The 15,763-nt window shown below is 44.0% G+C and overlaps 1 protein-coding gene and 1 long non-coding RNA gene across 2 annotated transcripts; one reads left to right on the top strand and one right to left on the bottom strand.

The window, feature by feature from the left end:
* Positions 1-942: 942 nt before the first annotated feature.
* Positions 943-3,170, top strand: LOC143781089 (uncharacterized). The gene is made up of 3 exons (XR_013216545.1): positions 943-1,535; positions 2,654-2,849; positions 3,003-3,170. It is a non-coding gene; the product is annotated as an uncharacterized LOC143781089 (long non-coding RNA).
* Positions 3,171-5,894: 2,724 nt separating this feature from the next.
* On the bottom strand, positions 5,895-7,636 carry LOC143783259 (uncharacterized). Its single transcript, XM_077271673.1, has 3 exons — positions 7,271-7,636; positions 6,934-7,111; positions 5,895-5,918 (listed from the first exon to the last, which is right to left on the bottom strand). Exons 1-3 carry the CDS (start codon positions 7,615-7,617, stop codon positions 5,895-5,897), a joined length of 549 nt encoding a protein of 182 aa, XP_077127788.1. The 5' UTR covers positions 7,618-7,636.
* Between the last annotated feature and the right edge of the window lie 8,127 nt (positions 7,637-15,763).

Below are 15,763 nucleotides of genomic sequence, written 5' to 3'. Positions count from 1 at the left end.
CATTGACAATGCAGACGACGCAAGTACTTGCGTCGTGGTGCGTTGTACGACGCATGCGTTTTCCAATAAAAAATGCAAAACATTGTCTAGACTTTGTCTAGACACTTAAAAAAAGCACTATATAGATAAAAAAAAGGGGGTTGGCATTGTCTTTCACAAGGCTATTCAGTGCTGACCAGACTGTGAGGAGAAAAGACACAGAGGAGAATCTGCTTGCCAAACCTGTAAGTATATATTTCTCTTTGCATATTTTTTATTCTGTTTTTTCTTTCTTGATTTTGATTTAATTTGTGCAATGTTTGGTGTGTGGTATTTTACGGTTATGGCACTGCGTGTTGTTATTGAAAAATTGTGTTTTTAATCTGGTTTTGATGTACTTCTGGCGTTTTATGCTGGCGTTTCTTGTTTTCGGCCTTGCTTGGTTTTTTAATGGATTTTTGGTTGTTCTGGTGTCATGCGTTTGTTCAATGTCTTTTTTTTGCAAGATTTTTTATTGTTTAATTTCTGTTGCATGTCTTTTTCTGGTTTCTATTGTTGGGGGTATCTGTATGGCGTTTTCTTGGCTCATGTCTTGCTGTGTTTTTTATGCTGTTGGCATTTATTTTTCTTTCCTTGAGTGTCTTTTCTTGCTGGTGGGGGGGCTACATTTATGATGTTTCATTTGTATTGTATTGTTCCGTGCTGCTATGCCATTCTATTTTCAATTGTATTTTCCTTTTCTTTTTTTTTTTTTTTTTTTTATCTATGATGATTTTACGTCATTTTCCGTATGGCATATATCTCCTTCCTTGACTTTTCATTGCCAAGTGTGTAGTATAATTTTTTTTTTTTTTTTTTTTTGGTGTGGCCATTTTTCTATGTAAAATTTCATGTGTTTTCTTTTCTATTTTATGGTTTATATTTTGGGTTGCTGTATTTTTAACAGCGGTTGTCCCGTAATGTTTATTGCTTATTATCTAGAATGGTATTTTTCTCCTTTTCAAGATGTATTTCTGTGGTAGATGTCACCAGATGGTGTTGTTTTGGATCATGTCTTGTTGCTATTGTAAAGTATGGCGTGCAGTTTGCTATTTCATTGTGCCTTTTTTTCCCTGTACAGTTTTTTAATATTTAAAAATTTGGACATTGGTGTCTTTTGTTTTAAAAAATTTTTTGGGTCTATTCTTGTATTGTTTCTTCTATTGTGTTCTCTTGCAATGTATGGCGTTGTGGTGTCGCTTTTTTCAGTTTGCATTCCCATATCTATCAGTCAACAGTCAATTGTGCTTGTTTTAATTTTTTGTTCTTTGGATATGAATTTTTGCTCATTTTTTCATTGCAGATCAAACTTGCAAGAATGGCCAGTGAGTCAGAGTGTAGGCAATCGGCGAGGGGGAGTGCGGTGAGTAATTATGTCCAGTTGCTTAATATTCAATGCCATTTGTACCATTGACAATAATTTTTGTATTCAATTTTTACAGGCTTCTTCAAGTGAGGGGGACGGCAGTCAGCGGGAGCAGAGAGGTCGGGGCCTTGATGTGGCGTCAGGCCGGCGAGTGAGTATATTTTTTTGGGGATATTTTTTTTTGAGTAGCATCCTGCTGTGAGGAACATTACATTTGAGGAGCATCCTGGTTTCACTAGGGATGTTTACTAAGTTTAATTACATTATAGCTTTTCAGGGCAGCAAGTATTGGGGGAAGGTAAAGGCCCCATCGCGATTTACCAACGATCACGACCAGCGATACGACCTGGCCGTGATCGTTGGTAAGTCGTTGTGTGGTCACTGGGGAGCTGTCACACAGACAGCTCTCTCCAGCGACCAACGATCAGGGGACCGACTTCGGCATCGTTGAAACTGTCTTCAACGATGCCGAAGTCCCCCTGCAGCACCCGGGTAACCATGGTAAACATCGGGTTACTAAGCGCAAGTCCGCGCTTAGTAACCCGATGTTTACCCTGGTTACCAAAAAAAACCAAACAGTACATACTCGCCTTCTGATGTCCGTCAGGTCCCTTGCCATCTGCGTTCCTGCTCTGACAGTGCCGCCGAACAGTGATAGCAGAGCGCAGCGGTGATGTCACTGCTGTGCTATGCTCTCACTTTACGGCCGGCAGACAGTCAGAGCATGAATCAGACGGCAAGGGACCTGACGGACATCAGATGGTGAGTATGTACTGTTTTTTTTTTTACATTTACGCTGGTAACCAGGGTAAACATCGGGTTACTAAGCGCGGCCCTGCATAGTAACCCGACGTTTACCCTGGTTACCAGTGAAGACATTGCTGGATCTGTGTCACACACACCGATTCATCGATGTCAGCGGTACCTCAACGACCAAAAAAAGGTCCAGGCCATTCCAACACGACCAGCGATCTCACAGCAGGGGCCTGATCGCTGGTACGTGTCACACATAGATCGCTACTGAGGTCGCTGTTGCGTCACAAAACTTGTGACTCAGCAGCGATCTCGCTAGCGATCTCGCTATGTGAGACGGGGGCTTTACATAAAGTTGAACTCCCTGCACACAAACATTCCAAAATACAGGTGTAGAAAACATAAATATACATACATCAAATGTCCAAGGATAGGGCAAAGGTACAAATCATGCCAGGTGCTGGTGCTTGTTAATATTTGCATATTTGTAACCTTTTTTTTCTCGAAATTTTCTAGGTTTCACAACGGGACCACATGGAAAGTATCGATGTGGACCTCCTGATTTCCAGCATCCAGGAGCGTGGCCCGTTGTGGGACAGCCGTGACCCCCGGCACATGGACCAGGTGGTGTCGAGACGTTTGTGGGCAGAGGTGGCAAAGTCGCTGTGGGATGGCTTTGACAGTGCCTCAGCGAAGGACAAAGGCACCTTTAGTGAGTATTGCTGAGACGCTGTTATGACCCATCTTGCCAGGATAAACACAACCGTGTGTGATGCGATCAACGCCTAAACTTTGCATCGCACACGGTTGTTTTATCCTTGTAAAATTCTAAATATGTAACCTTTTTTTTTTTTTGCATTCACAGTTAAAAAGTTGAGGACCAGATGGCGATCCATGAAGGACCGTTTCAATAAGGGGCTCAGGAATGAGGAGGAGCAATCGCGGAGTGGTGCTGCTGCGGGCAAGTCTGTGCCATATAAATATAACCGGGCACTACAATTTCTGAGACCGGTCCTTACCCGCCGACAGTAAGTATTTAATCCACATAGCATATTGCACAGCCACATTGTACATTGCCCAGCCACGTACATTGCGCATACACATAGTATATTGCCAGGCCACTATATCGCAGCCACATAGTACACGTTCTAGCCACGTATCCACATAGTTTATTTGCCAGGAACATAGTGTATTGCCCATCCATGTAGTCAGCGTAGCATATTGGCCATCCTTTTTCCCTAGTGGAATGGTATATAGCCCATCATTTTTTTGGTTAAGCGTGAGTCCTTGTAGTCCATGACAGGTTAAGTTCTGAGTCAGTGTAGTACTGATCGCAGGAATAATGATGACGTCTGGATCACATGATCCTAACGTCATGGCCATTCCTGCGATCAGATCAGCAAAGGTTTTTTTGTTTTTTTTGGTTTTTAAATTTGTTTCTTGACTTTTTTTTGACTAAATTTTATACTATTTTTGCGACATAGGCAGCATGAAGAATTTTTTTTTTGACGATGACAGGGGTATGCATTGCCTTTGCCAACGGAAATGAACAGTCATTTTCTGCCGTAGGTATGTCCATGATTGTTATCGTGAGCCCTAATGGTCAGCTGGCGATAACAATCAGCAATTTATTATAGGCCGCACAGACTGAGAGACAGGGGATTGTAATGTATTGTTGTGTCATGAAATGTAATTTTTTTTACAGGAGTTGGCGTATGTGATAGGTTATTAATTGAAGACTAATTTTTTCCTTATCTTTTCACAGGACACACAGCAGCACCCTCCAGCGAGCTCCCCCCTGTGAAGCGGAACTTCATGGATCGCCACCTGACCCGTCACAGCCCTCCCACAGCGACAGCAGGCTTGCACCACCATCATCTGGAGAACCGGCAGCCGGGCCATCAGGTTTGCCCCTGCCTGAGGCCTCTGGCACACCTTCGTTCGGGAATTCCCGACAGCACCAGCGGGCCTCGGACAGGCCAGCCATGCCCGAATTTTTGCACTTGAGCACGGTGTTCCAGAACGGTTTCAAGGCGTTGAGCGATAAAATGTCCAGTATCGAACGGCGCCTTGAAAAGCTGGAAACCGAGCTCTCAAATCCGGCAAAACATTTTTTAAGTACAATTGCTAAAGGCATGGTGGAAAACCTTACGCCGGAACTCCAGATTTCGGTGATGCAGGACTGCAACAATTCCTACGTGAGGGCTCTGCAGCAGTCTCGGCGCATGCAGTCAGCGACACTGTCAGTAGTACCGTCGCTGGCTAGCATGACTCCGACTACTGCTGCAGATCCACTCCAGCCACCCCACCGAGGTCCACGTGCCGAGCGACGCCACCACAGGCACCATACCAGTTTGCCGCTGACTCCTGCTCCTGCCAGGCCCTCATCCACCCGTAGGAGTGATTCTGGGGGCCGTAGGAGTGAATCTGGGGGAGCTGACGCAGGAGGAACAAAACACACAAAAAAGAGGAGGCACACAGAGGCACACAATGAGGCTCTGGCTGCTCCAGTAGAGACTCCAACTTCTCACCATGGCTCTAGCCGCAGCAGGAGCAGCCAGGGCAAAAAAAAATACCAACGTCTTGTGTTGCCTCCTCCCTCCCCTACAGATGATCCGGTTTCCCCAGTATACCCTACGGAGGGGTTGGACCTGCCTTCCAGCCTCCTTGACTATGGTTCCTCCTCCTCCTCTACCTATTCCCCTCCCCGTCAAAAAAAACACCAATACCAGTCACCGCTGGTAGCGGATATTGATCCCCCCTAATTTGTTTCCACTTTTTTTTCTGTTACCCCCCAATAAAAATTATTTTTTTGAATACAATATTTGTTCTTATTTTCAAGTACACTTCTCGGCAATTCACGCCGTGCGCCGTTTACACATATTATGTGCTTCAAACACCTCATATATGCAATGTCAGACACTATGTTTTGCTTTTTTAATTTTACCTTTTTTTGGGTGTCTCTCATTGCTGTATGAGGTGTTTACAAACACTAAAGTGTATGAGGTGTTTTCAAACACTAAGGGTATGTGTCCATGCTCAGGATTGCATCCGGATTTGGTCAGGATTTTAAATCAATATTTGTAGCCAAAACTAGGAGTGGGTGATAAATACAGAAGTGGAGCATATGTTTCTATTCTACTTTTCCTCTAATTGTTCCACTCCTGGTTTTGGCTTACAAATACTGATGAAAAAACCTGAGCAAATCCGGATGCAATCCTGAACGTGGACACATCCCGTAAAGGTACTTTCACACTTAACAATGCTGCAGCGAAACAGACAATGATGCAGATCACTGCAGCATCGCTATTTGTTTGCTGGAGAGCTGTCTGTATGACAGCTCTCCAGCGACCAACGATGCCGAGGTCCCCGGGTAACCATGGTAAACATCGGGTTGCTAAGCGCAGGGCGCACTTGCGATGTTTACCCTGGTTACCAGTGTTAAAGGAAGAACAATAAACATATACTCACAATCGCATCCCCCGGTGTCAGTTTCCCTGCACTGACTGAGTGACGTCCCTCACAGCAAAGCGGTCACATCAACGCTGTGCTGTGCATTCACTTTACGTCCGCCGCTCAGTCAGTGAAGGAAGCGGACGCCGGGGGACGCGAAGATGAGTATATGTATTTTTATTTTTACATTTAACACTGGTAACCATGGTAAACATTGGGTTACTAATCGCGGCCCTGCGCTTGGTAACCCGATGTTTACCCTGGTTACCATTGTAAAACATCGCTGGTATCGTTGTTTTTGCTGTCAAACACAACGATAAACGGCAATCTGACAAACCAATAAATATGTTATATGGTATGGCATAAATTTGTACTTTGAAGCAGGGTAGAAAACTGAAGAAAAATTTTTTATTAAACAACAACATATTAAATACAAAGGGTTTTTCAGATAAGGCACATTACATTATTGAACTATAGGTAGATGCCAAATTTGACATAACCAAACCAACCAAAACGGATATTGCACATAATGTAGAATTAGTTTATTACCATATTATATTTTTAGCACAATAACAATACAGGGATTTATTGGTGTAGTGAAATCCAGAATAAAGTCCAAGAGTAAAACATAAACACTACACCATTGTATCTTGCCATGACACATGGCCAACATCTGACACAAAATAGGCCGCAAAACGATCCCTCATCTGTGCAATTTCCACACTTGTCCTCAGAGGATGATCCTGGTAATCGGGCAATGTGTTGGCTATGGGTTCATCCAGTTCCACATTCAGTCTCTCTTTGGTCAGAATATAATTGTGGAGAACCACACACGCCTTCACCACCTCATCCACTGTCTCAGTTTTCAGATTAATGGCGGATCCTAATATCCGCCATTTGGAGACAAGGATGCCAAAGGCGCACTCCACAGTCCTTCTGGCCCTTGACAGTCTATAATTGAAAACCCTTTTGGTGTGGTCCAAGCCCCGACTGGAGTAGGGTTTCAGTAGGTTGGCAGACATTTGGAATGCCTCATCCCCAACCACAACCAAGGGCATCGCAGGGCCTTCGGTGTGGGGAAGAGGTCGTGGCTGTGGGAAATTAAAATTGTTCCCATATAATTTTTGGCCCATATCCGACTCTTTAAATGTGCTCGAGTCATTTGCACGGCCAAACGCACCAATGTCCACTGCGAGAAAACGGCAGTCGGCACCGGCAATTGCCATTAGCACAGTGGAAAAGTATTTTTTGTAGTTGTAGAAAAGGGATCCACTTTTCCCTGGCTTGGTAATCCGAATGTGCTTGCCATCCACCGCGCAAATACAGTTTGGAAACGAACACACTTCCTCAAATTTCTGTGCGTTGGCCTCCCAGATTTCTCTTGTAGGGACGGGTAAAAATTCCTCACGAAGATTATCCCACAAAGCGCGGCATGTCTCAGCAATAATTCCGGAGAGAGTGGAGACTCCAATCCGGAACTGAAAATGAAGGGATCTCAAGGTCTCTCCGGTAGCCAGGAAACTGCCAAGAAGAGAAAGAAATTATTACATTAAAGTACATAATTTATAAAAGTACATTGTAATTTATAAAAGTACATTGACCATACCAAAACCCCCCCAAAAAATAAAAAAATAAAATAAAAGGGAAGAACATATCACAGTCATTCAAACAGCTACGTACCGTAGAGTCACCAGCAGCCGCTCCTCTGCGGAAATAGCTCTCCGGAGCTGCGTGTCCTGCCTGCCAATGGATCCTTCCACCCGACGCAGAAGATACCGGAAGCTGTCCTGAGACATCCTGGTATATTGGAAATATTTCTCCAGGTTGTCATTGAGTTCGCCAAACAAGCTATGGTATGCTCCACGGCTCTCCCGGACTTCCAAGATAGGGTGTATCCAAAAGCGGCGACGACTCCATCTCCGTTTTTCCCTTTCCCTTTGATGAGAACAGGCGACAGCATAGGCATGAGCCAAGGCAAATTCCATCTCCATATCCATGTAGATACTGTCCATGGGACGCTCCATCATGAATACCAGCAAAATGGGAGGAATTCATCTCTGCCAGAGTATATATACACAATTACATAAACACCAACCCTCTTCTAGCCATTGGTGGTCCTTATCTATTGTGTAGACACTTTTTTTTGTGGGTGGGATGAAGAATGACTCACTGCACAAAAAAACGCATGCGGCACAAAACGCTGCGTTTTTTGTTACAAACGCAACTGCGTTGTCCAAAAACGCAGCGTTTTTCGCCGCATGCGTTGCACGCATGCGGCGCACAACGCAGCGTTGTGCATGCGTTTGACTGCGTTTTTGTTTGCGTTGTGCGTTGCGGCGACGACGCTGCGGCGCACAACGCAAATGTGAACGTAGCCTTAAACTGCCTCCAGTGCAGGCTTCAGCCTACCCTCTGCTCCTCCTGCTGACCCTGGGCTCCAACACTGCTAGTTGCTGCTTGGAAGTGCTGGCTGCAAAGAGAAAAACACTCGCCTCGCCACTGTGTCAGTGGGGTTCAGCAACGCCAGCTGTCCCCTTGCTGTGTAGCCGGCAACGTGTCCTGCAAACGCCACGCAGACACAACAGATATTAAACTGACTCCAGTGCAGGCTTTGGCCTACACTCTGCTCCTCCTGCTGACCCTGGGCTCCAACATTGCTAGTTGCTGTTCGGAAGTGCTGGCTGCACAGAGAAAAACACTCGCCTCGCCACTGTGCCAGTGGGGTTAAGCAACGCCAGCTGTTCCCCTGCTGTGTAGCCGGCACTGTGTCCTGCAAATGCCACGCAGACACTACAACAAAAATTAAAGGGAACCTGCCCCCCCAGGCGTTTGTAAGTAAAAGAACCACCTTGTGCAGCACTAATGCTGCATTTGGACAAGGTGGCTCTTTTAGTTATGCTCCTTGCACACGCAGAACTAAACACTTATAAAATGTGTCCACTGATACCGTTTAACCGTTCCGGAGGTGTGACTTTCCTTCGTAATGACACGCAGCAACCCCCTTGGCGCCGTGCGCCGCCTCCTCAGCGTTGTTTGAATCTGTCCCCGAGCCTGCGCTGTTATTTTATCCCTTGGCCATGCGCAGTTAGCGCTGCCTGTCTTCTGTCATCATTTGTTGTCAGGTTGGCTGCTCCTGTGTGGCCGCCCTGCCCGAGATCACGCTCCGCAGTGTCTTATTTATTCTCACTGCGGGGCTGGGATTCATGGGCATGCACAGTGCATATCTTCGCCTCTCACTCATCTCCTTCCGCCTTCTTCAGACTGTGTGGCTTCATGGCCGTGGCATACGATAAGGGATCAGCTGATGCCGCACAGTCTGAAGCAGGCGTAAGGACATGAGTGAGAGGTGAAGATATTTACTGCACAAGGCCATGAATCCCAGCCTTGCAGTGTGAATAAATCAAAACACACTGCGGGGCTGGGATTCATGGGCATGCGCAGTGCATATCTTCGCCTCTCACTCATCTCCTTCCGCCTTCTTCAGACTGTGTGGCTTCACGGCCATGGCATGCGATAAGGGAACAGCTGACACCGCACAGTCTGAAGCAGGTGTAAGGACATGAGTAAGAGGCAAAGATATTTACTGCGCAAGGCCATGAATCCCAGCCCCGCAGTGTGAATAAATCAGAAGAAACTGTGAGGCTGGGATTCATGGGCAGCGTGACCGCACCGGCTGACATCAAATGATGTCAGAAAACGGGCAGCGCTAACAGCGCATGGCCAAGGGATAACACAACAGCGCAGACTCCGGTACACAAAAAAACAACGCTCAGGAGGCTACGCCCAGCACCAAGGGGGTATTTTTGACAGCTGTGCTTCGTCTCATTAAGAAGGAAAGTCCCGCCTCCAAGACGTTTTCACGGTATCAGGGGCAAAATTTTAAAAGTGTTTATTCAGCGTGTGCAAGGAACATAATTAAAAGAGCCACCTTTTCCTTGTGCAGCATTACTGCTGCACAAGGTGGCTCTTCTAGTTACTAACGCCGAGGGGGAGTTTAAAGGTTCCCTTTCAATGTGCTCCAATTAGGCTTTGGCCTACACTCTGCTCCCCCTGCTGACCCTGGGCTCTAACACCGCTAGTTGCTGCTTGGGAATGCTGTTTGCACAGTCATCACTTGCTGTCGTGTTATTGGGTTTCAGTAACGTCAGCTGATCCCCAGCTGTGTATCCGGAAATGTGTCCTGCGACCGCCATGCTGACACTCCAACAGATGTTAAACTGCCTCGAGTGCAGGCTTCGGCTTACTCTCTGCTCCCCCTGCTGACCCTGGGCTCCAACAACGCCAGTTGATGCCCGAAAGTGCTGGCTGCACAGAGAAAAACACTCGCCTCGCCACTGTGTCAGTGGGGTTCAGTAACGCCAGCTGTTCCCCTGCTGTGTAGCCGGCAATGTGTCCTGCGACCGCCACGCAGACACAACAACAGATATTAAACTGCCTCGAGTGCAGGCTTTTGCCTACACTCTGCACCTCCTGCTGACCCTGGGCTGCAACACCGCAAGTTGGGGCACTAGGAAGACAATCTTGAATAGGTCCCCCTGGTTCCAGTACTGTCAGCTGGTTCTGGGCAGAGCCTTTGGCTTAGGTGCCTCCTTCTGGGTATCCGAGTTCCACCATCGTCAGGTGGTCCTTGGTAGTGCTTTCTGGCACAGGTACCTCCTGCTTAGTAACGGGGTTCCAGTAACGTCAGCTGGTCCTCGGTAGTTCCATTGGCTCTTGTACCTTCGGCTACCCATCCGGGTTCCAGTACCGTCAGCTGGTTCTTGGCAGTGTCTTTTGCTCTTGTACCTTTTGCTCCCCATCCTGGTTCTAGTACCGTCAGCTGGTTCCAGGAAGAGCCTTTGGCTTAGGTGCCTCCTTCTGGGTATCCAAGTTCCACCAACGTCAGGTGGTCCTTGGTAGTGCTTTCTGGCATGGGTACCTCCTGCTTAGTAACCGGATTCCAGTAACATCAGCTGGTCCTTGGTAGTTCCATTGGCTCTTGGACCTTCGGGTAGCCATCCGGGTTCCAGTTTCATCAGCTGGTTCTCGGCATTTTCTCAGTCATCTTGTACCTTCTGCTACATTTCCAAGTTCAAGACCCTAAAGACAAGGACCCTGAAGACCAACTTTAAGATGACGACGACACCAGAGATGACATTGACAACCCCTGAGACGACGACCCTGAAGACCACCCCGATGACGACGACGACCCCGGAGACAACGACCCTGGAGACGACAACCCGGAAGACTGAGAAGCAGAAGAACAAGAAGCTGCAGAACAAAGAGCAGAAGAACATTAAGCATAAGACTAAACATCAGAGCAAAATATATTATCTAAATTATAAGCAGAAGAAGACTAAGCAGTGTATGGGGGTGAGTCCGTTCCTCCTCGTGGTGCCCCTGGATAAAGCCTGCTGCTGCACGCCAAACTGAACGCAGACAAATCGATTTGTAACTCTTTTGTGACAGGCAGAACGGAAGGTGTAATCTTCAAACTTTTATAGATAACAACTACAGGAATGCCTGTCACAAATAAGAATATGATGAAGAAGTAGAATATGAAGAAGAATAATAGTTTAATAAAAAGAATATGAAGAATGTAACAAAAAAGAATAATAGGAAAAAGGTGAAGAAGAAGATGAATAAGGTGAAGAAGAAGTTGATGTAAAAGATGCTGCTGCTGAGGATGATGAAGAAGAAAGTATCAGAGAAGTAAAAAAGAAGATGAAGAGCATGGAATTAGTGAAACATCAATATCTGACAAAATATAAAAAATCTTAACATAGTCAATATCTTCATAACTCCGAACGTCTTAAAAAAAAGTAATAATTCATGCTATTCCATTTGATTGGGCTAAACCTCTATGCCTTTAATGTCTCCTCCACCTCCCCAATACATCCTACATTATTCTTAGTTGTTTTCCTTCATGTAGAAAGAACCTACAAGGAAAGAAAGGGTTTATTTTATTTCCGATATTTTGGTCCCATTGACTTGCATTGGTATCGGGTATCGGTATCGGCGATATCCGATATTTTTCGAATATCGGCCGATCCAATCCAATACCGATACTTTTGGATATCGGAAGGTATCACTCAACACTATTCAGGTCATAAGAATACATAGAAATTGCTCAGATGACAACAGCTTTGATCAATAGGTATTGGATTTAAATGACAGGTTTCTATTCTAGAAAGGGGCTACCACCAAAAAAACTCATATATAAAGCATACCGTGATACACAATCTAAAGATCGGACAATTCTATTAAACCCAATCCCCAAACCCACTGCTATTAATAACATGTACAGATTCATTAATACATTCTCAAACAAATCAGATGAAGTTAGGCATATACTGCAGAAAAATTGGCCAATATTACCGATTGATGAAGATGTAGGCAGTTGGGTGAACCCTACCCCACAACTCACATACAAAAAAGCCACCACACATCATAACCTAGCACCAACCGGTTACAATCTACAAAAGGTTGCTACAAATTTAGTTTTTGCATAGCTTGTAATTCTGTCACCCAGGGTAACAGCTTCAAAAGTAATGTGACTGGCAAAACTTATCAGATCATCCAATAACCGCCTATTTAACCCCATTAACGAAGAGGTATTTTTGGTTTTGCATTTTCATTTTTGCTCCCCTTCTTACCAGAGCCATAACGTTTTAAGTTTTTGGTCAAAATGGCCATGGGTGCAATTGTTTTTTGCAGGACGAGTTTTACTTTTAAATGACACCATTGGTTTTGCCATGTCTTGTACTCGAAAATGGGAAAAAATTCTAAGTGAGGTGAAATAGCAATCAAAGTACATTTTTTTTTCTCGTTACGCCATTTAGCCCATTTAGCGATTGGGTTAATTCTTTTTTACATTAATAGATTGGGTGATTCTGAATGCGGTGATACCAAATATGTGTATGTTTTTTTTTCTATTGTTTTATTTTTAATGGGGCAAAAGGGATGATTTGAACTTTTATATTTTTTATTTTTTAAATATTTTGTAAAACTTTTTTCTTACTTTTGGCATGCTTCAATAGTTTCCATGAGAGACTAGAAGCTGCACTTGTCCGATCGGCTCTGCTACATGCAGGTGATTATCAGATCGCCTGTATGTTGCAGAATTGCTGACTTGCTATGAGCGTCGACCACCAGGCAGTACTCATAGCAATCCGGCAGTGACAACTATAGAAGTCTGCAGGAGACCTCTGGCATGCCAACCCATCCGTGACCCACGGTGGTGTCGGGGGTGACAGATGGGCAGATTTCCGGCTTGAAGTGAACCATTCCCAGTTACTACCTCTTGAAGCTCATCAAGAGAATGCCAAGAGTGTGCAAAGCAGTCATCAAAGCAAAAGGTGGCTACTTTGAAGAACCTAGAATATAAGACATAATTTCAGTTGTTTCAGACTTTTTTGTTAAGTATATAATTCCACATGTGTTAATTTATAGTTTTGATGCCTTCAGTGTGAATGTACAATTTTCATAGTCATGAAAATAAAGAAAAATCTTTAAATGAGAAGTTGTGTCCAAACTTTTGGTCTGTACTGTATATTCATTATCTTTGAGTAACACAAAATATTTTTGCAATTTGCACAATGTTATGCAGCAAGCCAAACATTATTGTATCCTGAAAAATTTATTTCTTAAACTAATTACTACTGTATGTTATAAATTTAAAATGCTGAACATATTTACAAAAAGTATGTCTTCTATTAATGTAAATTATATGTGTTATTCAGGACACCAATGTTTGAATTACAGTTTAATGTTACACAAAACATTGAAATGTCCTCTAGCAAACTGAGCTGCTGTGCAACAGGGTGTTACATTCAAAATGTATCAGATTATACTTTTATTTGCTCTGGCACTGTTGCAAGAAAACCACACCTAAATGTAACACAAGCAAGAGTCCAAGAGGAAGCAAAATTTGCTTCAAGAGTATAGTTTTAGAAGTGGGATTTGTTTTTGTTGTCTCTTGTATTAGGCATGTTTTTAAGAATATTTCATAGCTACAAATTGATTTGCAATCAAGTTTTACACATTGGGTGGACATCTTAATATTTGTATGTACTAGGTAAAATATACTGTATATTGTTTAAAGTTGTTGTACAAGTCAGTTAAGCAAATCATAGTTTTAACTGCTTAGCATTTAAATGGGTTGTTCTTGCAAAGACAATAAATCAAAAGCCAGCCTGGGGACCTGCTGATCAACTCGAGTTAGAATTCTCTAACACAGGTTGGGTCTTCAGGTATAATCATCAGGGAGAATAATTCTGGCCATACAGTTTCTACATTATATAATTCTCATTCAAATAAATGTTGGACCATCTAATGCAAGGAAGGGACATGACTGCTAGACTGGGAGTTACTCTGAAAATGACATTCTGGCACAAAAAAATGGGACACAAACATGGATTGACATTCTGGCACAAAAAAATGGGACGCAAACATGGATTTATAAGAACTATATGACACAATAAACTCATAGTAAGACAATCACTGTAATACCTTAAATCCTTATAACATACTAATATTTCATGGTAAGCAGTCATTCTTTAATTTAAAGTTGCAGAGATATCATAATGTTCAGAACCAAGGCAAATTGTCAAAGCCGAAATGGACAGAACAGGACTCAACTTACTCAAAATTTGCTAATTAAGATGGGCTCAATATGGATATTTCCAGTAAAAGGAACATTTGGTCTACTATTCTGGCAACGATAATAATCGCAGATGAACTGGTGTCACTTTTATTCTCAAAGGAAGATACGACTACAAGGAGCTCCAATTCATGTCACTGTTATAAAAGTCTACTCACCAACAACAGATGCCGAGGAGGAAGATGTTGATTTTTCTATGATCACATTCAAGAGTAAATTGATAGAATGCAAAACAAGACTTACAAATTATCATTGGAGACTTGAATGCCAATGTGGCCCACGGCAAACATGGAACCATTGTTGGAATCTTTTGACTTGGTGAAGGAAACGAGGCTGGTGGAAGATTCATTTACGTTTGTACAACCAATCAACTGACCATCATTAGCACCATCTTCCAAAATAGACATCTACCCTTACTGACACAGCGCATGAGGTACTCTGTAAAGCAGCCTCACAACCATCACCGGTACGTGATGATACTTAATTAGACTTGCATTTAGTTTCTGACTGGCTAGATGGATGACACTTCCCCTGACAAAGCCGTGCTAGACACAGCGATACGCGTGGGGCTATGTCCCTGGTCATTTCATGCTTTCCGGCTCCATATGCTCCTATGACCACTTGACGAGTCCATTACTCCAGGTGCCAGCAGGTATTCTCCCGTGCCTAGGCCATCCTCTTTATGCTTACTCATTCCATTACTGGCTATCTCTAGCACCACCAGCCTCATCGCACTTAATCCCAGGTGCCATTGTTCACTCAGTCTGAACATATCTTCATTCCTTGGTGCCTATAAATATATGTACAGTACAGACCAAAAGTTTGGACACACCTTCTCATTTAAAGATTTTTCTGTATTTTCATGACTATGAAAATTGTAAATTCACACTGAAGGCATCAAAACTATGAATTAACACATGTGGAATTATATACACTCTTGGCATTCTCTTGATGAGCTTCAAGAGGTAGTCACCGGGAATGGTCTTCCAACAATCTTGAAGGAGTTCCCAGACTGCTTAGGACTTGTTGGCCCTTTGGCCTTCACTCTGAGTTCCAGCTCACCCCAAATCATCTCAATTGGGTTCAGGTCTGGTGACTGTGGAGCCCAGGTCATCTGGCGTAGCACCCCATCACTCTCCTTCTTGGTCAAATAGCCCTTGCACAGCCTGGAGAGTGTTTGGGGTCATTGTCATGTTGAAAAATAAATGATGGTCCAAATAAACGCAAACCGGATGAACTAGCATGCAGCTGCAAGATGTTGTGGTAGCCATGCTGGTTCAGTATGCCTTCAATTTTGAATAAATCCCCAACAGTATCACCAGCAAAGCACCCCCACACCATCACACCTCCTCCTCCATGCTTCATGGCGGGAACCAGGCATGTAGAGTCCATCCATTCACCTACCTTTTCTGCGTCACACAAAGACACGTTGGTTGGAACCAAAGATCTCCAATTGGACTCATGAGACCAAAGCACAGATTTCCACTGGTCTAATGTCCATTCTTTGTGTTCTTTAGCCCAAACAAGTCTCT

This window comes from Ranitomeya variabilis, chromosome 6, assembly GCF_051348905.1.
Source record: "Ranitomeya variabilis isolate aRanVar5 chromosome 6, aRanVar5.hap1, whole genome shotgun sequence".
In the NCBI taxonomy this organism is placed as follows: domain Eukaryota; kingdom Metazoa; phylum Chordata; class Amphibia; order Anura; family Dendrobatidae; genus Ranitomeya; species Ranitomeya variabilis.
This window is presented reverse-complemented; position numbering and strand designations above follow the sequence as displayed.